Source organism: Ipomoea nil, unplaced genomic scaffold (genome assembly GCF_001879475.1).
Source record: "Ipomoea nil cultivar Tokyo-kokei standard unplaced genomic scaffold, Asagao_1.1 scaffold1576, whole genome shotgun sequence".
NCBI classification, from domain to species: Eukaryota; Viridiplantae; Streptophyta; class Magnoliopsida; order Solanales; family Convolvulaceae; genus Ipomoea; species Ipomoea nil.
The window spans coordinates 5,606,414-5,628,632 of record NW_017618004.1 but is presented as its reverse complement, the minus strand read 5'-3'; the positions used below and the strand labels follow the sequence as shown (position 1 = coordinate 5,628,632).

At 34.7% G+C, this 22,219-nt stretch overlaps 3 protein-coding genes and 1 long non-coding RNA gene across 11 annotated transcripts; 3 read left to right on the top strand and 1 right to left on the bottom strand.

Annotated features, from left to right (window-relative positions):
* Nucleotides 1-202: 202 nt before the first annotated feature.
* Nucleotides 203-3,935, top strand: LOC109190647. Of its 4 annotated transcripts, none has more exons than XM_019341195.1 (4): nucleotides 203-280; nucleotides 368-491; nucleotides 2,058-3,007; nucleotides 3,177-3,935. In XM_019341195.1, exons 3-4 carry the CDS (start codon nucleotides 2,066-2,068, stop codon nucleotides 3,459-3,461), a joined length of 1,227 nt encoding a protein of 408 aa, XP_019196740.1. In that variant the 5' UTR covers nucleotides 203-280; nucleotides 368-491; nucleotides 2,058-2,065; the 3' UTR covers nucleotides 3,462-3,935. The 4 variants fall into 4 exon arrangements, with proteins under 4 accessions (XP_019196740.1, XP_019196737.1, XP_019196739.1 ...); XM_019341192.1 differs by having other exon boundaries at nucleotides 368-496; nucleotides 2,053-3,007; XM_019341194.1 differs by having other exon boundaries at nucleotides 368-496; nucleotides 2,026-3,007.
* On the bottom strand, nucleotides 732-19,933 carry LOC109190649. The gene is made up of 3 exons (XR_002055753.1): nucleotides 19,924-19,933; nucleotides 11,193-11,371; nucleotides 732-743 (listed from the first exon to the last, which is right to left on the bottom strand). It is a non-coding gene; the product is annotated as an uncharacterized LOC109190649 (long non-coding RNA).
* Nucleotides 4,617-7,116, top strand: LOC109190648 (V-type proton ATPase subunit G 1-like). Of its 3 annotated transcripts, XM_019341197.1 has the most exons (5): nucleotides 4,617-4,734; nucleotides 5,623-5,737; nucleotides 6,328-6,428; nucleotides 6,712-6,878; nucleotides 6,911-7,116. In XM_019341197.1, the coding sequence occupies exons 2-4, from the start codon at nucleotides 5,647-5,649 to the stop codon at nucleotides 6,853-6,855; spliced, it is 336 nt and encodes a 111-aa protein (XP_019196742.1). In that variant the 5' UTR covers nucleotides 4,617-4,734; nucleotides 5,623-5,646; the 3' UTR covers nucleotides 6,856-6,878; nucleotides 6,911-7,116. The 3 variants fall into 3 exon arrangements, with proteins under 3 accessions (XP_019196742.1, XP_019196741.1, XP_019196743.1); XM_019341196.1 differs by having other exon boundaries at nucleotides 6,712-7,116; XM_019341198.1 differs by having other exon boundaries at nucleotides 4,623-4,731; nucleotides 5,616-5,737; nucleotides 6,712-7,116.
* On the top strand, nucleotides 13,260-18,726 carry LOC109190646 (patatin-like protein 7). Of its 3 annotated transcripts, none has more exons than XM_019341190.1 (3): nucleotides 13,260-14,758; nucleotides 15,717-16,029; nucleotides 18,097-18,726. In XM_019341190.1, the coding sequence occupies exons 1-2, from the start codon at nucleotides 13,604-13,606 to the stop codon at nucleotides 15,987-15,989; spliced, it is 1,428 nt and encodes a 475-aa protein (XP_019196735.1). In that variant the 5' UTR covers nucleotides 13,260-13,603; the 3' UTR covers nucleotides 15,990-16,029; nucleotides 18,097-18,726. The 3 variants fall into 3 exon arrangements, with proteins under 3 accessions (XP_019196735.1, XP_019196736.1, XP_019196734.1); XM_019341191.1 differs by having other exon boundaries at nucleotides 18,092-18,726; XM_019341189.1 differs by having other exon boundaries at nucleotides 15,717-16,031; nucleotides 18,102-18,726.
* Nucleotides 19,934-22,219: the final 2,286 nt, after the last annotated feature.

Here is a 22,219-nt window from a genome sequence, read left to right as displayed (position 1 = left end):
TAAATGGCATTTTCAATTCCGAGTCAAACAGGTGACAGACAACCTGACAGACTGACAGGTCTACCACGAAATACGAATAAGATTTTTACTGAGGAAAGTGGAATTTACTTATTTACCCTTACCAAATTTTCCAAAAGGGGAAACGGCGTTAAGGCTGTCGACACGCTCAAACTAACTCCCCGCCGGCCCGCTGCATATATATATATATATATATATATATATATATATATATATATAGCTCGAATCGCGGACACAAATTTTCAACTTCCGAATCCGAAAGGTAAATGCGTCTATGCTTTCTGCTCTTCGTTATTACCGCCGCCATTTTATCTGCATTTTTTTTTCAGCTCTTGACTTCTTTCTGCAGATACGTGTATAAGATCATCAAGCAAAGTTCAGTGCGATTATTGTGCGTGATTCTTGACGTGCGTCCATAATTGATTTGAGTAGAAACGCATATCCTTTTGCAAGATCTCATCGTCTGAACAAACGTAGAGGTAATTTGATCCTTTCTCTCTTTGCTCTGTACCGTGGTCTATGCGAAGTCAATGGCAATTTGAAATTGTAGCGAAAATAAGCATTTTAGTTTTTTATTTTTATTTTTGTTGATCTATGAATGAGTATGATTCGAGTTATTGGTTTTGTAATTCGAAGAATCAAAATTTGAGTCCGCAGGATGGATTTGAACCCATCCTTGGTTACATTAAAGTAATAATTAAATACTATACAACAAAAAAACATATCTTTCTTTCAGAACATTTGTCCATCTTTCCTATTTTACTGTCATCACCAACACCAAATTAATTTAGAAATAACAAACTATGGTGGCCAAATTTGCTATTAATGACAACCAAGTAAATAGATTTAAAAGAATAGGATCACATGTGTCTATATATATATATATAATTTAAATTTATCGGGGCGGGGAGGGTGTACCCCGTCCCCATTTCCCAAATTTGTCTCCATTCTCAGCCCTATCGGGGAGGGGGGGAGGGTGTACCCGTCCCCATTTCTCAAATTTGTCTCCATTCTTAGTCCTTGTAGGGGAGGCGGGAGGGTGTACCCTGTCCCCATTTTTTTAATTTGTCTCGGTTTCCAACTTCCCGATCCTTGTTGGGGCAAGGAATTGGGTTCCCCATCGGGTTCGATAATAATGACTATCCCTACCCTGACTATAGCTGCTGTGCTTCACCTTAGTTGATTTCACTTTTATCACACAATCTAATCTGAATTTGTTATGTTACTTAGGGTTTCATTTCTATTACATATTTTGCTTCTTGAGCATCTAACAGCCATAACTCATGACCAAGTTACACAAGAAGTTTCATCTAAATTGTGGCTAAATGTCACAGTCTACTCCACTTATTGCTGTAATGTTTATACATAGATGTAGTAATATACAGAGTTGTGATATGTTGATGGCTATTCACCTATTCTACTTTGTAGTTGAGTGGGGTCAATTTACCATTTTACCCAGCCCAACTTCATAAAATCTCCCATGCATATGTAGTATGGAGTATTTGTAGACTGTAGTTATGATTAAAGTTGCAAAATGACACCACTGCAGAAATATTTGGAGTAGGGTCATAACCTATTTTCATCATATTATTTTAGATAAAGACTAAAGGTTTGACACCCAAATGCTCAAGATTTGAGGAAAACATAACGAGCTCATATGTCAGTATGTCCATATGAATGACATGTGTCAACCGTTTAACATTTAAAGATTGTCACGTGAAAAAGAAAAGTTTACGCACAGGCAAATCTGTTTGGTGTTACTATGTTTGTACAGAGGAAATCTTACATGTCTCAATAATAGGGGTTTTAGACAAACAAATAGATTGTTATGTGCACCACATAATGAAATTAACCTAATCAAAGTTTTCTGGAATTATTACTTTTAATGCTTACAGTTCTCTTTAATCCTTGAAGGTCATTATGGTGATGTTCTTGAAATTTCTGCACAAAAATTTTAATCATTTTCTTTCATTTATATTTCATAGGTGTAGTTACCTCTGTTTTGTTTTCAGATTGTGCATTTTTGTGGCTTTGTACAGTGTACTTGATGCAAGAATCTTCAAATATGAAGCCCTTTTCAATTGATGGTGAAGTGAAACCAGCTACACTTGAAAAAGTGAAAGAGGAAGGTTTACTGTTGCACTGTAACCTTTTTGATGTAGAAATGGTTTACAAGATAGCGGAAGAATTCCTTACGGGATTTGCCTCTGCCTGTGTTGACAACACAGCGGGTGGCCTGTGGAGCAGCCCTGCCGCTGTGGCTGTTGATATTCGACGAGAAATGGTGGAGTATCTTATCCGAAGAAGTGAAACTTTTGTGGCTGAGTCTATTGTCCTAGAATGTACTCCAGATATTGGAGTATCTGCTAACCCTTTTGATATTATCTCTGATTTGATTGATGATTTTGCCCATTCAAAAAGAAATTTTTTTAGCCATGTCTCGGTGTGGCTTTCGAGTGATAGGAGGGAAGATAGGATAGAGGATTTTGTAGAGGAACTGGAATTAAACGGGTTTTGGCTGATAAGCCGGAGAGAGGAAGTTGCTAAAACTTTGCTTAGAAACGTCGACTTCAAGACCTCATATCACTGCAATATGAAGTTCAAGACTGAAGACGAGCTTGAACAACACATTGCCTCGTGCAATTTCAGGACTGTGAACTGTGTGAATGAGGGTTGTGATGCTGTATATAGTGCAGGTAACTTAGAAGAGCACGACTCAACCTGTCCTTTCAAAACACTCCCGTGTGAGCAGAAATGTGCAGATATCATAATGAGGCGCGATATGGACAGGCATTGCATCACTGTTTGTCCAATGAAGCTTGTGAACTGCCCCTTTTATCCAGTTGGTTGTCTGTGTACAATCCCACAGTGCACAGTAGGCCAACACCGCTCAGAGAATCTCCAGTCGCACTTGATCTCCGTTTTGAAACTTATCCACAAGGAAGCATCTTTAGAAGCTTTGAAGGAAAGGGCAGAACTACTGGAAAAGGTGAGAGCTTTAGCAGAAAGTTCTCTTTTAAACTGTCATCTGCAATTTGGAGATGATTTCTTTTTGCTTGGTTCTGAACTTCTTGATTCAACCTATTGATGGGAAGTTCCATCTTAATAACACATGCCATTTTAACATTTAAAGATTTCTTCTTTATTCTTCCAAACAGGCATTGTCACCCCAACGATTATCTGCTGCTAAGGATGCAAGATCTTTAACATTTACTATTAAGGATCATAATACAAAGCTCGGGCCTTTAGTAGGAGTGAAGAAAAATGCAGAGTCAGACGCAGAGGATGAGAAGTTAACAAATGGTGAGGATAATAGCATGGCTCTATCGTCTATGGGGAAACAACTCTACAAAAACGAGGTACCTACAATTCTGCAAACTGAGAACAAGAAGATATCAGAGTCACCCTTTGAAGAAGATAACTCCAAAGAATCACCCAGATAAAAATAGATGAATGTTAAGCCATTTAGCGGGTTCTACTGTAAAGAATTTATAGGTTTGGAAGTCATATATTCCTTGAAACAAGGAACATAGTATATACACTAGACAAGCACATTGCGGAATTTCTCAATTCTGGCAAGAGAAGTCAGAACATGAGAGAAGCGCAATGTGGTTTGTCAAGAGAAATAATACCAAGAAAGATGAACATAGGAGAAGGTATTTACTTATTTTGTTACTTGAACTGGAAGAGAAAGATGGAAACTAGTTTCAGACCAATCATTATGCTGCAAAAGATTCATAGACTTACTCAAAATTTTCATATGTAGTCTCCCTTTTCAGATTGTGTTTGGACAGTGTTTCAGATACAACCTTTTCATTTTGCTTCTTAATCATCATAGATCCTGTGATTACTTGCTCTACAGATATTTTAGTTTTCTGTTGTTGAATGTATGGATAATTACATGAGATCATTTACTAGGTAGCATGTGCACAGATTCATCATGACAAAATTTTTGGTTTCCTTTTGGTCATAAGTGATATAATTCATACTGCACCGGTATCCACACTCCGCGAGGTGAGATTAATTCAATCAAGTTTTAGTTGGCCCCCATTTGGACAGTTCTCCTAAGGACTGTGAGACTAATTTAGTCGAGTTTCGGTCAGGTATTATTTGTGTAGTTTTTCCAAATTTTCATAGTGTACCGGTGGTATCCACATCCAGCGCAGTGAGACTAATTCAATCAAGTTTTAGTCCAACCTTATTTGTATAGTTTTCCTAAGAATAGTAAAACTAATTCAGTTGAGTTGCAATTGTAGCTGTTTGAGAAGTTCTCCCAAGGACGTTAGCAGTTATGCAATATGCTCGAGTAACTAAAATACATAGACAAGTCAAAGACCATAGACTCTTTGTGATTTAGTAGGTTGAGAAAGTATGTATGAACAAATACTACACTTCAAAAAAAAAAAAAAAAAAACATAGGCAATTTTTGAATCCAATGATTGTTTTCACAAGGGCAAATATTCATGTTTCTAAATCAGAGGGGTTAATCTAAACAATTCCTAAAATTACATTCTTAAAAAAAAAAAAAATCGAAAATTACAGGGAGTAATAGTATAAAGGGGTAAAAGGGCTGTGCAGAGTAGGGACTACAGAGCAAAAGTGAAATAAGAAGAAAAATTAAAAATAAAACAATAAATAGAACTGACAGTCAATCAGTGATTAAGAGTGACAGACTTCGCCGCCGATTCGATTTCCGGCCAAACTCCGATTCCGCAGGTATAACTCATTTTCCTCTCTCCTGTGTGTGTGCACGTAAAATCTGTACGTTTTTGGAGTTATATACATAGGATCTGAGATGGATGGTGGTCGGACATGAACTAATTTTTTCCCTCTTAAATGCTTATGCCGATACGTCAGATTATGCTGTGTATCTAGTTTCTTTCAATAATGATACGCTCATTTTGGAAAATTCTTTGCCATAAGTTCAGCATTGTATTGATTTATTCGTTTTTTTGCAGAACTGAATCTATAATAATGATGTTCTTTTATTTTTTTGTGTGTTAATTGTGAATGGATGATATTGATGGCTAGCATAATTCTGATCCGGGTTGATGTTCAGACTTCAGATTAGTGGTATATGCAATGAGGATTGTTTTGAGATTAAATATGATTAATGGCTGTTGAGAGTTAAAGTTTTGTCAGTTGCAAAATGTACTATATTGGAATGCTAAACACCATATGAAGTTCTTGCAAAATTTGAATATTAATTTATTTGGTTTTGCAATTTTCAGTTTTGGTGTTTCTGTGAATTCTATGTATGTTTTTGAAATATAAATCTATGGCATTGCCTGGTTTGGGAAAAGTCGAAAATATATAGGATCTTGGCATTTGATACTACAAGTTATATAGAACTGAATCAACTGATTGTTGGCTCAACCATTTGCATTTGATGGATTATCTCTTTCCATGCGAGGCAATAGATTTTTCCTTAAATTTGAAGTATTCAGTCAAAAGGTCAATGACAAAATCGACATGATTTCATGGGGTTCTTTCTAGTTTTGTCTAGTCCTACTGTAAATGTATGATGTGCAGCATTCTTAATCATCATTATATAGTCATTTTCTTGATTCTCAGCATATACTTGTGCCCCAAATTTCATTGCAGCCACATAGGTGTTTCTGGACGACTATGGAATCTAACAGAGGCCAGAGTGGAGGAATTCAGCTTCTTTCATCTGCAGAGCAAGAAGCTCAGCACGTTGTCAATGCAGCTAGGAGTGGTAAGTGGTCTAACTTTTATTTGATCTTAAATTCTGTTATGGATTTTATTCGGAATACAGTTTCACTTCTATTCCGACTCGAAGGATTGATCGTTTCTATGAATTGTATGGTTTAGAATTGCCAAGAATTTAAATCAACCTAAATCAATACTGTTTACTTCTCATATATCTTTATTTGACAAAGTCAAATAGTAATAATTTTGAGACTACCTTTTCTCTATCTCTTTTCCTAGTTAAACTAAATCACAAATATAGAAGAAAGGTATATTTTATTTTATGATTAAATTACTTGGTTTTGGAAGTCATGGAGTTGAGTATATCTCTTCTGAATGAGTATTCCAAACAGTATGGCATGCATATATATATATATATATATATATATATATATATATATATATATATATATATATATATATTATTAATTTTTTTTTTCTGAACATGTGCTTGCAGTGTGCTTGTTTCTGCGTTCCATTTTGCAATGCTACATTCTGCAGATTAGGATTAGGAAGGAATGACTAATCTCGCTCTTTTCTTTTTTTCTTTTTATTCATTTATTTCATTTCGTCGTGATAATGTTTTGGTGGTTGCAGCTAAACAGGCTAGGTTGAAACAAGCAAAGGAAGAAGCTGAGAAGGAGATAGCTGTGTTACGCGCTCACTTGGAAGCTGAATTTCAGAAAAAGCTCTCAAAGGTAACTAGAAAACAAAAAAGGGTTTTCAAAATCCATTTGTAAGACAAATATGAAAAATTTACATTTCTTGGTCAAACTTATCTCTTACACCAAAAAGCCTTCACAACTTAAATTCTGGGCATCCTTGAAACTGCCCAAATTCTGTAAATCCTATTACCCTCAAGCAACCAACACATGTTTGCCTTACTTCTTTCTCAACTTTATCCCAACCATTGCATGCATTTATGAATCACTGCCAATGTTCTTCAGCAATTAACCTCAGTCAATGTGTGTTGATGACCAGAGTACTGGCGACTCAGGCGCTAATGTCAAGCGTCTCGAGCACGAAACAGAGGCAAAGATCCAGCATCTAAAGGCAGACACTAAAAGAATCTCTCGTGATGTTGCCCAGATGCTGCTGAGGCATGCAACCACAGTGAAGAACTAAAATCTCTTATGTGTGAGCTGTGATGGGTCAAGCCAAGCATTCTCTTGCAGATGTTTGCTGTGGGCTTGTTTGAATGAAGGCAGTGTACTATTTGTACAAGATCCTTGCACTTCTAGGTGAAGTACCAACACTATTATTATTTGTTGATTGTATTATCTGCAAAAATAAGTAGCATTCAAATCTTCTTGTTTATGTGGCAGCCTTTAATTGTCCTTCAATTCATGGTATCACTGCAATAAAAATGTCTTCCCACTATTATTTTTAAAAAAGGGTTGTAGTACAGTGGGTAGTAGAAAGGGGTGATACCAGGTTACAAGTTTGATTCTTATCAACACTTTCTCGATTAAGCCCATTATATAGGATCTTCCTAGTGATGTTTTATTTTTTCCTATTTGGTTTGTGGTCTATCACGCAGGAGTAGAGTTTATCTAATGCACACTCGGATAGTAACTATAGAGTTCTCTAGTTACCAAAAAGAAAATGTTTTCCCACTATTGATATTCAACATGAACTACTTTTATTTCTTTTTTACTGGTCTAATATGGAGTATAACTTGTGATTAATTGAATAAAAAATCTCTCAATTTTTAATTTGTTTAACCAGTTTTTGCCCTCTCATTTTCTGCTACGGGCTTTACTTACAGAAATTAGAAATGTGAATAGGACAGTGAAGAAGGCAATGGATTTTTGCCCATTTTGAAGAATAAGCAACCAAGCAAGTCTATCCCAAGAACTCATTTTTGTAATTTGTCAAAAACATATATATATGAGTAAATTATGGTAAGGTTCTAATAGACATAGAAATTGTATTGGCATTAGTAGATGCATTGTTAATTAATACGGGTTCCGTTGTGTATACGGTTTCGTTAACGAGTCGACACGAGCACGATAAGACTAAACACGGACATGACACGTTAAGATTAATAGGTTCAAATTTTTAACACGAACACAATTTGTTAACGGGTTAAACGGGTTGACTAGACACGTTTTGTTAACAGGTTTCGGTCCATGTTGACACGAAACCCATTTAAACCTGTTAATATTTAAAAAAAATAATTAAAATTTAAAGTTAAGTTATATAAAAAAGAAATAAAATCACAATTCAAACTATCAAACAAACTAAAAAAAATATTCAATTTATAACATTCATAAAGTGATAAAATAACATTCAAAAAATAGAATTAAAGAAGTCAATACTACTTTTTAGAATAAAATTGAGTACAATAAAAATTCAAATTTCAGATTGTTGAACATCAATAATTGGTATTGGATCTTGGACTAATATAGTAAATTCATCCATAGTCATGTTCATGATATCTTTTATAATCTCATTCATGACAATGGTTCTTACCGGATTATAAACAGGTTCGTGTAAACGAGTTAACACGATAATATTAACAGGTTAAACGTGTTCTTAATAGGTTTAACGGGTTGACTCGTTAAGACACGAAACATAACGAGTTCTTGACGAGATCCGTTAATGACCCGGGACATATTAAAACTAAACACTAACACGTTATTTATGTGTTTGATTTCGTGTCGTGTCCATAATTGTCAGTTCTAATTATGAAGTTATTGAATTGATAGGTAGGTACGATTTAAAATATGTATACAACAGAAATGTTTGTTTTAAATGAATATTTTAATATATTATTGTTATATATTGCTTATTCTTGTTGAAGCTCTCCAACATGTTTGCATAAAAAGAGGAAAATAATATTTAAGATAGCAAGTTAGCAATCCTATCACCTAATTAAATTATGAATTCAGTGTATTGACAATTACAAGTGACAACTCAAGGCTATCATCATTATATTACTTGACTAAACATCATATATTGACAATAAACCAATAATTCTCCTCAAACTTTTATATATATATATATATATATATATATATATATATATATATATATATATATATATATATATATATAATATAATATAATTCGGCTCCCTTCAGAATTAACTTTTCCTCAAGAACTTTTGAACTAATCTCATCAGTACATTTAAAATGATCAAAAATTAAAAACAAGGAAAAAAAATGAGAAAACACAATGGAAAAAAAAAAAGAGATAAAACAATGGTATTTTCATAATTATTACAGTGCATTTGAAAACATTTATAGTGATTTTAGCAGTTCATCAGGGTTCATCAATGATTGAGAATTTTAGTAAAAATAAAATGTGGTCAATTTTATAATCATTACAAACATTCAAGTTTACAATATTTATAAAAAAGAACCCACCTTTTTCTATTGTTATCTAGCAACCTTCAACAATTGATCTATTCATAAAGATTAATTGATCAACCATTACTTTTTACATGAGAGCATGCTCATATATATATATATATATATATATATATATATATATAATGGATCATAAACATATTTTTTTTTTAAATATGCATGGTAGTATTTTTGTAAATAATTTAAACTTTGAAATGTAAGTAAATTGTGTTAAAAGTGCAAGTAACAATTTCATAAAATACACCAAAGTGTAAATAAAATGTATTAAAAGTACAATAATATAATATACACCGAATAACAATATTAAGTGCACATATCTGTCGTGGGAAATATATTTGGTTACATATCAAATCTATTAAATTATATATGAGAAATTTTTTGGTATCATCATATCAAATCTATTAAATTTTTTAATATATTATTTTTAAATACTATCAACTTTATTACAATGTAGTATAGATTATATTTATGCGGCTATTTGTCAAAGTGGAATGAACATATATTAATCTAATGCCTAATGGTTAAGATTGATTTGTTATTGGATTCCGATTCACATGGTAATAGTTTAGTTTAGATCGAATCACAATCTAAAATGAAAGAAACAGACAAAAAAAAAAAAAAAAAAAAAATCCTTTTTAACAATTTTTTAGCCACGCGGGACCCGCCGAAGCCACATCATCAACAGTTGAACAGAGTCCACCGTAGGAAGCTGTGTTGTGGGTCCCACTTCTCCCACAATTATTTGTGTCTTTCCCTCGCCGACGATTGCGTCCCGGCCGTTTCAACCCTACAAGTGTTTTTTTTTTTTTTTTTTTTTTTTTTTTTTTTTTTTTTTTTTAGTTTGTTTGATAAGACATGTTTCTTAATTTCGCCAGAACATATCCCTTCCAAATAATTTCATGTTTTTTCCGCTACGTGTACATATATATATATATATATATATATATATATATATATATATATATATATATATATATATATATATATATATATATATATATATATATATATATAAATAAGGAAGGGATCAGGTGTGGCTTTCCATGCGGTTGTGCAGTTGATTAATGTGTGTGTTTTATACTTAATGTACGTGAGTCTGGTGCTTAATGTGCCTGTGATTTGTACTTAATGTGCGTGAGTGTGTAATGTTAATGTGCGTGAGTTTTGTACTTAATGTGCATGAGTATTGTGTTTAATATGCGATAAGTTTGTGCTTAATGTGCGTGACTTTTAACACAATCGCATAGGAAGCTATAAACAAAATACATTCAGACCACAACCTCACACACATTAAACACAAAAGTCATACGAAGACGAAGACATATATGATGAAGAACAGAGAGAGGGGAAGAGAGGATTAAGGGAATAGGAAGATAAGGCGAAGACGTATATGAAGAAGAACAGATAGAGAGGAAGAGAAGATTAAGGGAAAAGAGAGGAAGAGAAGACGAAGACGTATATGTACTGGAGCAACAGAAGCACATTAACATTACACACTCACGCACATTAAGTACAAATCTCAAGCACATTAAACACAAGACTCAAGCACATTAAATACAAAACTCGCGCACATTAACATTACACACTCACGCACATTAAGTACAAAGCTCAGACACATTAATCAACCGCATAACTGCACGGGAAGCACCCAACCGCACTGGAACCTTTCACTATATATATATATATATATATATATATATATATATATATATATATATAATAGTTAGCATACGAGATGATAAATTACTAAAGCCAACGTGATTTCTTGCTACTTATTAATTAATTTGTAGCAATAAATTTAATGATGATGTGTGAATTTACTATTAGCTAAGATAATTTTCAATACATTTTGTAAGTTTAACTTCCAAATTTAAGGGCCCTCACCCCTCTTAAGTCTTACCTAGTGCATAAAATAAGACAGCAAAATTCATACCTTAATTTTGAGTTTCGCATTTTGTAGCTATTAGTAAAGCAAGTTTATAGATTTATTTTGAGTTAAATAACACTATTTTGACACAGTACCTATAACACGACGACCCGATTCATACTTCCATTTTAGTCTCTTTATCATGTAGCTGCTAACCAAACAGGGGTGTTTGGTTATTGGCTGATAAGTTAAATTTTAGTTGATTTGACTAAATTTATCTGTTTGACTTATCAATAAGCTGTTTTGAAGTGTTTGGTAAATAGTCTATTAGTCTTGGCTGATTGGGCCAATAAGCTAAAAATGAAAAAGCTAATGGAGGTAGCGTTTTTGATCAACTGATCTGAAATTAATGGTATATTAACTATTTTATCCTTTGGAATTAATAGGGATATGCTTTTAAATGGGTGGTGAATTTGTCATAATAATAATAATAATAATAATAATTATTATTATTATTATTATTATTATTATTATTATTATTATTATTATTATTATATTTTATTATTATAGTAAATCATTTTAAAGTATTAAAATTGAAAATAATTAATAAAAATTGTTTTAGAATATAATTTAATAAGAGTTTTAAATAAACAAAAATAATTAACTTATTTTTTTAAAAAGTATATATGATACCCAAATTTTATAATTATTTATTAATAAGAGTTTATCATCTTGTTATTATTAAAAGTTAAAATAATACAATATACTCATACCATTAAATGTCATTTTACATTCAATCAGCTATTAGTAAATAGCTAATTTATCAAACAGTTTTTTATAACGAGCTAATACAACCAACTGGTCAAACTAGCTAACGCAATCAGCCATCAACTACTAGATAAACCAATCAGCTATCAGCTATCAGCCTTTTACCAACACTCCAAACGTTATGGATATATTTTAGGTTACTTAACACCGTTCTTGCCCAATGCCTATAACAAGTAAGGCGGCCATTGGCCAAATTCAATTCATATCTCCATTTCGATACCTTTTATGTGGTGAATAGACATAGAACGAATGCTTGTTAGATGATTAAAATTAGATAGACATATATAGGGTACTTACTTTGAATTGGCAAGAAGTTGATGACTTGAACAATCTGCCTCTTCTTTTCCCAAATGATACTTGGAAAAAAAGTAAAAAACAAAATAACTCCCAAAAGAATATCTTTTTTGCTTTTCTTAAAAGGGAAAAGCATTTATGGCCCTGTTTGTGTGAAGTAAAACAACAAGAAATCCACCTAATCATACACCCAAAACCTGGGGAACTAACAGTATGAATCTGCAGAATATTATTCCCTGTTTATCAAATACCAAAAACATTAACTAGTGTTTATGGGATCAAATAATGTGTTTCTGAACTAAAAATTTTATGAAGTAAAAATAAAAAATCTTGAAAATTTCCAGTTCCCTAATCCTGTGGGGCTGGGTGTCCTACGCAGACATCTGCAGATGGCGATAGAATAAGAGAAGCGAAAGAGAGAGGCACATGAAAGCTTACCTATATATAGGTCCATAATCCGGTGAGAATAAATTTTAATCTCCAAATTACAAATTTGTAAAGAATTTTTAAACTGTGAATTGTATACTTGTAAATAATTGCACCAGGATACGATTAGTAGTTGCAGTCCATAATTAGGTGAAAACAGTCTTAAATTGCAAATTACGAACTTGTAAATGATTATACCGCAGATAATAGTTGCTGTGCAATTCTTCACAAGTTTTCAATTTACGGGTTTTATATATATATATATATATATATATATATATATATATATATATATATATATATATAATTAAGTTCCAGTGCGGGTAAGTGTCTTTCGTGCGGTTATGCGGTTGATTAATGTGCGCAAATTTTGTATTTAATGTGCGTGAGTTTTGTACTTACGGTGCGTGAGTTTTGTGCTTAATGTGGGTGAGTTTTGTGCTTGCGTGAATTTTGTACTTAATGTGCGTGAGTTGTTATTAAAACGGTAGGTGTGTTTTTGTGTTTAAAGTCCGTGAATTTTGTGGTTAAGGTGCGTGAGGGTTGTCGATGCGTGACTTTTGTTCTTAGGTACGTGAGTTTGGGTTCCGAATGTATTTTGTTTATGTGTTTAATGTGCGTGTGTTGTGTACTTAAAATGGGCTGTAATATTTAATGTGAGTCCACCTACACATCCTCACCTTTCGCTTCCCTATATATATATATATATATATATATATATATATATATATATATATATATATATATTAGGAGAAATTACATGCATAATTAATAGAAATGGCGTCTTCATAACAGACATGCTCTGCAACTGCTCTGCCATTTGCTGTTACCACCCTTTGTCATTTTCTTCTTCTTCCTTTCTTGCTTCCATCGCTTATTATCCTTCCTTCCTCCCTCCCTTGACGTCTTCTATTTCTTTTTCTCTCTCTACTCTCTGTATATATACCGAACATCTTGTGTGCACTGTGGACATGGAGAAATGGGTGTTTGTTTGATTTCTATCTCTAAAAACACTACTGTAGACTGTTTGAGTTTATGAGGTGAGGTGAGGTTTGTTAGAAGTTTTTTGAATTCTGGCGATAAAATGGCGGGGACTCATCGGAATGTTGTTCAAGGTTTGATTACGGAGGAGGAGCCTAGTATAGATACGGATAAGCTGAGTTACGAGATCTTTTCTATACTGGAGAGTAAGTTTTTGTTCGGTTACGATGATCAGAAGCTTTGGATTCCGAAAACCATCGCGCCGGCGGTGGAGGGAGACGAAAACGAGGTTGCTTCGGGGCTGCCGGAGGTTGACGGGAACGATGACGTGCAAGCAATCAAAAGCCAGAGAGGGAAGATTTGTATATTGACGATTGACGGCGGCGGAATGCGGGGGATTCTGTCGGGGAAAGCGCTGGCGTATTTGGAACAGGCGTTGAAGGTGAAATCGGGGAATCCGGAGGCTCGAATCGCGGATTATTTTGACGTGGCTGCCGGCTCCGGCGTCGGAGGGATTTTCACGGCGATGTTGTTTGGGACGAAGGATAGGAGCCGTCCTATTTTCAATGCCGACGACACGTGGAGGTTTTTGGCTGAGAATGGGAAGAAGCTGTATTCTACTTCTCCGAAAGGTTCCGGAAGCGGCGGTTTTTTCAGGCGAGTTTTCCGCGGTAGCGACGGAACCGTTTCCGCCGCCGCGCGGTTGGAGAAGGCGATGAAAGAGGCGTTTACGGACGAGAAGACCGGCCGGAGCTTGACATTGAAGGACACGTTGAAGCCGGTTTTGATCCCCTGCTACGACCTCTCCAGTACGGCGCCGTTTCTGTTCTCCCGAGCCGACGCGCTGGAGACGGAGAGCTACGACTTCCGGCTCTGGGAGGTGTGCCGAGCCACGTCAGCGGAGCCGGGAGTGTTCGAGCCGGTTTGCATGACGTCAGTGGACGGGTCGACCCGGTGCGTGGCGGTGGACGGAGGATTAGCCATGAGCAACCCGACGGCGGCGGCGATCACGCACGTGCTCCACAACAAGCAGGAGTTCCCTTTCGTGAGAGGCGTCGAGGACATTTTGGTACTTTCCCTCGGCACGGCCCAGCTTTTAGAAGGCAGCTTTGAATATGAACAAGTCAAGGGCTGGAAGGCCAAGCAATGGGCTATACCTATGGCTCGCATCTCCGGCGACGGCTCCGCCGACTTAGTCGACCACGTCGTCGCCATGGCTTTCGGCCACTCTCGGACCACCAATTACGTCCGAGTTCAGGTATTCACGCCGCCCCGATTCTCACCTTTGATTTTTCATTAAATCATATTTTTCAATTTCATATCAGAACTAACTTTTAATTAAGACAGAACACATCATTCAATAACGATAGTCTATTGGAATAGCCAAAAATTTCTTTGAGAAGAGTTGAATTGGTATTAATTTGTTTAAAGTTTTGATAGAATCTAAGATTGGACCGAGTTGGAGTTGAATTGAATCCATCCTGTTTTCTGTTGTCAATTGTATGAGTTCTGACATTTCCAAGTTGGGAATGAAAGGGCTTTCTTGTTTTTGTGACGTCTCAATAGCATTGAACAACACGGTTTTTATCTAATACACACCGAGCATAATTATGTTAATGCCTAGAGAATATCTGAACGGGCTGTGGTTTTCTATAATGAGCTGGAATTGAATGAACCATATGCATGCTGTTTTACTATTTTGGTTTGGCATTTAACCTAAACCGATATTCCCTACAAAAGACTCTGTTGCTTATTCCCGTATATGGTTGCAGTTTTTTCTTTGATTGGAAAGATGTACTTGGCTACTTGCGCTACTAATCTACTATATATCTACGCCCTTGTATTCAAAGAAACACGGAGAATTTTAAGGAGATAAGGGAAATGAGCTATTTGAGGCTGTTTATTGTGTCTGATACAGAATGTTGATGGCGATAAACTAGTTTGAATAATGGATCTTTAGTGAGAAGAAAAGTGTTTGGTTGCAAAGAAGATTGAAGGGGTAAATCCCAGTTGGTATTATGATGCATTGATGCTGAAAGTTGTTGACATGGTTCCTACATGTTTGTTCTGTTTTTCCATTTGCTATTTCTGGTAGATAGGTGAATGATGAAAACTGGGTTTCAGAGCAGATAGTCAACTTTATTTCCATTTTTGACACTTGAGTGATCAATGCATGCTCTAACCCACAATTTCCTACAAAAATCTGCTAATGACAGGCCAATGGATTTAACTCTAGTAGTTGCGGAGTGAGCCTAGACACCGACCCGAGTCCCAACAATGTGGAAAGGCTCGTTGGGATAGCGGATGAAATGCTGAAGCAGAAAAACGTGGAGTCTGTGCTCTTCGGTGGCAAGAGGATTGGCGAGCAGAGCAATTTCGAGAAACTGGAGTGGTTTGCTGGAGAACTGGTGCAAGAACATCAGAGGAGGAGTTGCAGAATCGCCCCCACCGTTGCATTCAAGCAGGCTACACCAACAACTCCCAAATAGTGTTCAGAATAACAAGAAAAGAAGAAAAAAAATATATACGGTAAGCTTTGTTTCTCTCTGATTATCTTTTTTTTTTTTTTTTTTTTTTTTCGTTCTTCTCTTGTCTGGTTTGATAATGTCAATATCAGCTGGGTACTCACCACGCTAATGATCAGAGCATAATGATATACATCCAAACATATTCCCTTTGTAATATGCTGTTAGGTCATTTGCAAAATTATGGTAAGACTTTTCATGCCTGTTTGTTCCTGTGCACCATGGGTTCTTTCTTGTCATTTTCTTTGTCCCCAAACACCTAATGCCCATGGTGGTTGCAACAGTGCAGTATTAAACTCAGTCCAAACAGGTAATGCCATAATCTTCTACCGACAATTATGTCTTTGGTTTGGTCAAATGAAGGGCGTTTTCGTCATTTCATCATATAATTGTAGGGGACCTTCTGGTAATTTGTGAGTCAGGGCCAGGGATTGGAATATTTTATGCCCGTGGGTTCATGACAACTGGTTTAAGATCTGAGGTCTAAATATTATTGTCTACTGTTCTGGAATCCAAGGTTGAACTATTGAATCCTTGCAGGATCATAGCAACCTGTTTGCTTTCCTACCAATTAAATTAGCGGGAAAGTAATTGTCGGAAATAACTTTGTTAGAACAGAAAAGGTTGTTGAGTATAATATATAAACATAAATGTGCAATCCAACTATCAGTTTAGGCTTTTAATTGAGATGGAGTATATGCTTATTCTGGGATAATCTGTAGAGAAAAGAAGGCTCCTTTTTGTATTTGGTGATGCATCATGTTGTTGTTGACTGTTAGGCAGAGTTCCTTTTTCCATTAGGTTGTGTCCATCAACAGTTGTTTGTAGATCAAGGTCTCAAGTTGTAGGTTCTTTTTGTGGCTATTTTTATTTGCTTATCTTATACGGAGTAGTATTTTCTACATGGCCAAAACCCTGTCATCTAGCTAGCCACCTAAACCTATTAGGTCTGCAGTCTTAGTTCCACCAGGTGTATAAAAAAATTGACCGAGTGGGTGAAACATGATTCTTATACTTGAAAGGTGACGAGTCCGTGATATATTCATGATGTGAAAATTAGTAAATTACTAGGGTTGTACTTTGTAGTGGATAGACCAAGATGGTATTAAAGTTGAAAGGGGAAAGAATGGTTAAAAAGGAAGGGTGGTTGTACTGTATAATGGAGCTACTTTATGTGAAAAGTGGTGGGATTAATGGGCCACAGGTGTTTTGGTATTATCAGTACAAACAAGTAATAATTTGGAGAGTGACTGAAAAGCCTAATTGATTAAAAAGCACACCCACGTTGTCTTCTGAATAAGCTTGTCCTGCATCTGCCATCTTGTGATTTAGTTGCTCTCAAATTTTTTTGATAACTCAAATTTTCCTCACTTCATCAAATTATGAGGTGTTAGCTGATTGAGTTATTTGGTTTGACTAGCTGATATCATTAGCTGATTGTAGAAAGATATTTGTTAGATTAGTGGTTAGCTGATAGCTTATTACATGCAAAATGATTTTTTCAAAAAGCTAATCAAAAAAGCTGTTTTGAACAACTTTTTAAAATTTTAGCATTTTGAAATAATAAATTATTACAAAAAAGCTAATTAATCAAACACTCATATTCGCTATTTAACTAAGTCAAACAGCTAATAGTGGTCAAACAAATCAAAATTAACTAATAGGTTAACTATGTTACCAAACAGGCCTATATTTTATGCATAAATACTAATTGTTTACTGTTTTCTTTTTAAAAAATGTATTTTTTGATTTTTTTTTCTAAATTAGGGAAGTGGTTTTGAAATATTTTATACAATATTCATAAGTTTCTTCTTGGGAAATGTTTCTGAAATGCGAAAACATTCACCCTTAAAAAGTTCTTGTGTATAATATTAGACTATCATCTAAATATCTGCACGTGTTACCTACCTCAATATTCTCTGATATTGAAAAAAAAAAAACATAAAATTACTCAGCAGTTGTTATGCATGCACTTACCACCTGCAAGCAACAGCAAACCTTCCCCCACCATAAATCAACAACTTGCAAAGCTAATGGTTTGTAACTTTAAAAAATTGTGGGTGCAGGCCAGGTGAAGAAGGTGAAAAATGAGTGAAGCTGATGGGAGCTAGAAAAGAAAAGGGTAAAAACCAAAAGTGAAGAATGGTAAAAATAGCAGGTTAAGGGTTTAGATTTGAAAGTGAGCGGGAACGCGGTGATGGTGGTGGTGGGGACTGAATGATCTTTGGTGGGATTCTTTGCCGGCATTGTGGTGGCCATTGCTAAAGCGAAGCAAATGGAAGTAGTACGTACGTGCAGTGCTCCCATTTCAAACACTATATTAGAGATGCATTCAATTATATTTTATATTTTCTTAGTATTTTTGTTTGTCTTCAATTCATCCCAATCTCTTTTCTCCGGCCTTAGCTTTCGTGGCCACATCTATTCTTGTCTCTTATACCAGTTCTCAGTCCAATAATAAAAGAAAAAGATCAGAGTGGAACCCAAAGGTAGGTTCTTACGCGTTACTCGTCCGCTACTGGAAACATCACTTTCTGATGGATTACATTAAGCTTGATATGATGAAACCCAATCCCTGTCTGTCTTCTTTGTGTAATCATTGTTTTTTTCTTCTTCTTTTCCTTTATTAGCATGGGATAGAGAATGGATTGTATAAATCAGAACCTCAATTCTCAAGTACGTGGTTACTTTATTTGTGTTATTATTTTACTAGTAGTGTATTTTTGCCTATATTTGGGATATAAATAAAAGGCAAATTGTCATTTGATTGACTGTTTGAGTTTTGAGGGGGCACCTGGTTACACCACTTTTTAGGAGGAAAGCAAAGTAAAAAGTGATTAAAACATTTGTTTATATATTCACTTTCTAATATCTTGAAATTGGAATTAAGTAATTAATTTTTGAGTAAATACCCAAAATAGTTCCTTGACTATAGTTAAATTTACAAATTGGTTCCCGATTTTCAATTTCAACCAATTAAGTCCTTAACTTTGTAATTTTAACACAATTTTAAGCAACTTTTTCAATTAACTTTCTGAGCAAATAAATTATACCAAACATCGATCAGTTAATTTACCAAACACTTTTCTACAATCAGCTAATGTTATCAATTAGTTATACCATCTAATTAACCCAATTAGCTATTTACCGAACAGGACCAAAGTCTTTGACCGTTTTGACAAGATTAGTTTTATTATAATTTATTTTGATTCTTATGTTTGAACTTGACCCCAAAGTCTTTGACTGTTTTGACAAAATTAGTTTTATTATAATTTATTTTAATTTGATTCTTATGTTTGAATCAAATGCCCTTTTTGGTTGTCGGGCCAGTTTAATTAAAGAGCAAAGTACTGATCAGATTAATTTTTCTATACAACAGGGAGTTCGAATTTCCATCTCTTAAAAGATGAAAGTGCACAACCATACCACTCACACCAACCAAGATGATTAATGAAATGCCCTTTAATTGAATTGAAGGTATACTATTTAGGTGACAAAATATTTAATCATATAGTAGTAATTTAGGTTAATTTCAGCAGCAGCTGTTGGTGCGGTACTCCTCGACGCCAATGGCCGCTATATATATGCTTTCAGCGCCCCATTAGTAGGTTGCCACTCCCCGCTCATGGCCGAGGCTTTTGCTTGCAAGGAAGTATTATCATGGCTTAAAAGGAGGAATGAGCTATCTATACAAATTCATACGAATTGTCAACTACTACAGTGCTATTTATCTGGATCACCAACCACATCACGTTCATATCTAGGTTATGCTATCGATAGTTGCAGAACCTATATTTCTACTTTTTCTTACTGCTCAGTTATTTACATTCTTAGATTACAAAATTTATTAGCTCATACTTTAGCTACTACAGCATTTAATTTCGCTACTGCTATGTACTGGGACAATGTCCCACCAGACTCTATTTTAACTCTTCTATAAATACAACCGCCACGTTGACTTTCAAAAAGGTTAATTTCAGGTGGTTTTGTTATTTTTAATCCCACACTATAAAAATTGGCGTTTCTTTGTATTTTCTAGACATTCTCCCTCCTCACGTTCACTTCTAACAACATATTTCACAACTTTTAAAATATGAAAATATATTTATATTAGTTTAAATCTATATTTATTTTCAATATAGAACAAAGATTTTTTAAAGCCTCCCCAACCCCAATTTCCCAATTGTATATTTTGAGAATCGATTAATTCATCATTCAAACATCATCCATTTTAAGTGTATAAAAATATGCAATCCATCCACTCAAATACAAGAATCCAAATTTACCTTGACTTTACTTAAATCAATAATAAACCTCACTCAAAACAATGTCTTAAAATGACTACGTGCATGTCACTTTTCATGCTAATTTTTCAACAATAAGTATAGACATAATAGTTTAGGATTATAACATAAATTCAGTGGCATAGTATGCAATGTTATGTGCAAAGTTAGTAATATCCGAATAATTGTGACGTTATTATTTTATTTCGTTTTATTATATGACTACGAAAACTCGCAATTACTATTCGATGATATATATGTAAGGAGTAAATTCTGCTCTTATGTAATAGCTCACAAACTATACAAGAGAGCTAAATCACAGTACAAAGACTCTATGCGACGAGCTCATCAACTGTGAGAATATTAGCAACAATTAAACTCGTGATCTTTTAATACGCGCGAGAATCATACTTCACTCACTCGCCCAGTGGTTATCCTTTTGGCTAAATAAAAATTAAAAAGGGAAACCCGCATGGGTAGCTCAACTGGTCATAGAGGTGAAACTTTGAAAGAATGACCAGGGATCAAGTCTCACCAGCGGTGGTGTGGGAGCAACCTCTCAAAGTGAGGGGGGCTCCTTGTGCGCAGTGAGCACCGGTCTAGCCTCTATGGTTCATGTTCAGTTGAGTCACCATGATTTACATGGGTTGGGGTTTAGCCTTTGGAAAAATTCTAGCCTCTATGGTTCGTGTTCAGTTGAGTCATCATGATTTACATGGGTTGGGGTTTAGGCTTTAGAAAAATTAAAAAGGGAAAAAGGATAGAGACAGGCGACCAGGCAAAATTAATTGAATATTTTATTTGCTGAGACATATAGAGATAGGTTTGAAAAGATAGCTCAATAACATTGACATTTGCTTGCCAATGAAAATAATATTCATTTTTCCTATTTCCTTCAATTCTATTAGAAATTGAAATATGGGTGGAGTGTTGTTTCATTCTTTTGCAATTTTAGCACATTTCTTTGAATTTTGCTTTCCTCTTCTGCTTGCAAGTCTTATCACAAAAATCCCAAATCTTCCATTCATCTTTCATATATCTTCCCCTCCAAAAATGTCCTAATCCCTATTCCCTACAATATAATGTTCCTCCATGAATGCATGATAACTTAAACATGCAGCCAAGAGGTTGGCTGAAAATGAAGTCATTAATTTGTGTGCGGAAATTGAGAATTCGTTTTGATGAAAATAATTAAATCCAGGTTCAAATTAATTAATCTAAGATGAAAAATGAACAAAATCATTTAAAGAACAAGAGAATATAACGCTGGTTTTCTTTTGATTAGTTGTTGTGTAAGTATAATGACAATTAATTTTTCTAAGGGAGGAACACGCAATGTTGTCTTTCTAGATTTTTTTTAAATTTTTTTTTTAAAAAAAGATTGCGTATAAAGCATTTACTCTCTTTATTATAATATAATGTGAGCATTAGACTGGTGTTCAGTGCGCATAAGGAGCCCCCCTCACTTTGAGTCGATCCCTGATCATTCTTCCAAAGGTTCACCTCTATGACCAGTTGAGCTACCCATGCAGGCCCAATCATTTTATTCATTCCTACAAAATGATGCAATTTAAATCTCCACTTTATTTTTTTTTCCATAGAATTACAATTATTTCTCCCTGATTTCTTCCTTCCAACCAAATCTATGGTAAAAGATAAATGTAAATACTCGTTAAAAGAAAAAAAAAATGAGCTCAACAAACATTTTTTTGGTCAGGCCATGAGGTGTTTTGAACAGACCCTAACTGTAGGAGGCAACTTTATTAGCTTAATAAATTTGAAAAAACATAATATTGAGTAATTATTATTTTCGACGTGATGCATCATTCCTTGAATGGGGCGCCTAATAATGAATTTAAAAAAGAGTAATATTATATGTACTCTCACTTTTTACTCTATTTTTACTTCGTG

Coding starts and splice junctions, on each gene's coding strand:
- LOC109190646 (XM_019341190.1), top strand. CDS start 13,604: ATGGCGGGGACTCATCGGAATGTTGTTCAAGGTTTGATTACGGAGGAG. Junction 14,759..15,716: donor CCAATTACGTCCGAGTTCAG/GTATTCACGCCG, acceptor TGCTAATGACAG/GCCAATGGATTTAACTCTAG.
- LOC109190647 (XM_019341195.1), top strand. CDS start 2,066: ATGCAAGAATCTTCAAATATGAAGCCCTTTTCAATTGATGGTGAAGTG. Junction 3,008..3,176: donor GGGCAGAACTACTGGAAAAG/GTGAGAGCTTTA, acceptor TCTTCCAAACAG/GCATTGTCACCCCAACGATT.
- LOC109190648 (XM_019341197.1), top strand. CDS start 5,647: ATGGAATCTAACAGAGGCCAGAGTGGAGGAATTCAGCTTCTTTCATCT. Junction 5,738..6,327: donor TGTCAATGCAGCTAGGAGTG/GTAAGTGGTCTA, acceptor TGGTGGTTGCAG/CTAAACAGGCTAGGTTGAAA. Junction 6,429..6,711: donor TTCAGAAAAAGCTCTCAAAG/GTAACTAGAAAA, acceptor GTTGATGACCAG/AGTACTGGCGACTCAGGCGC.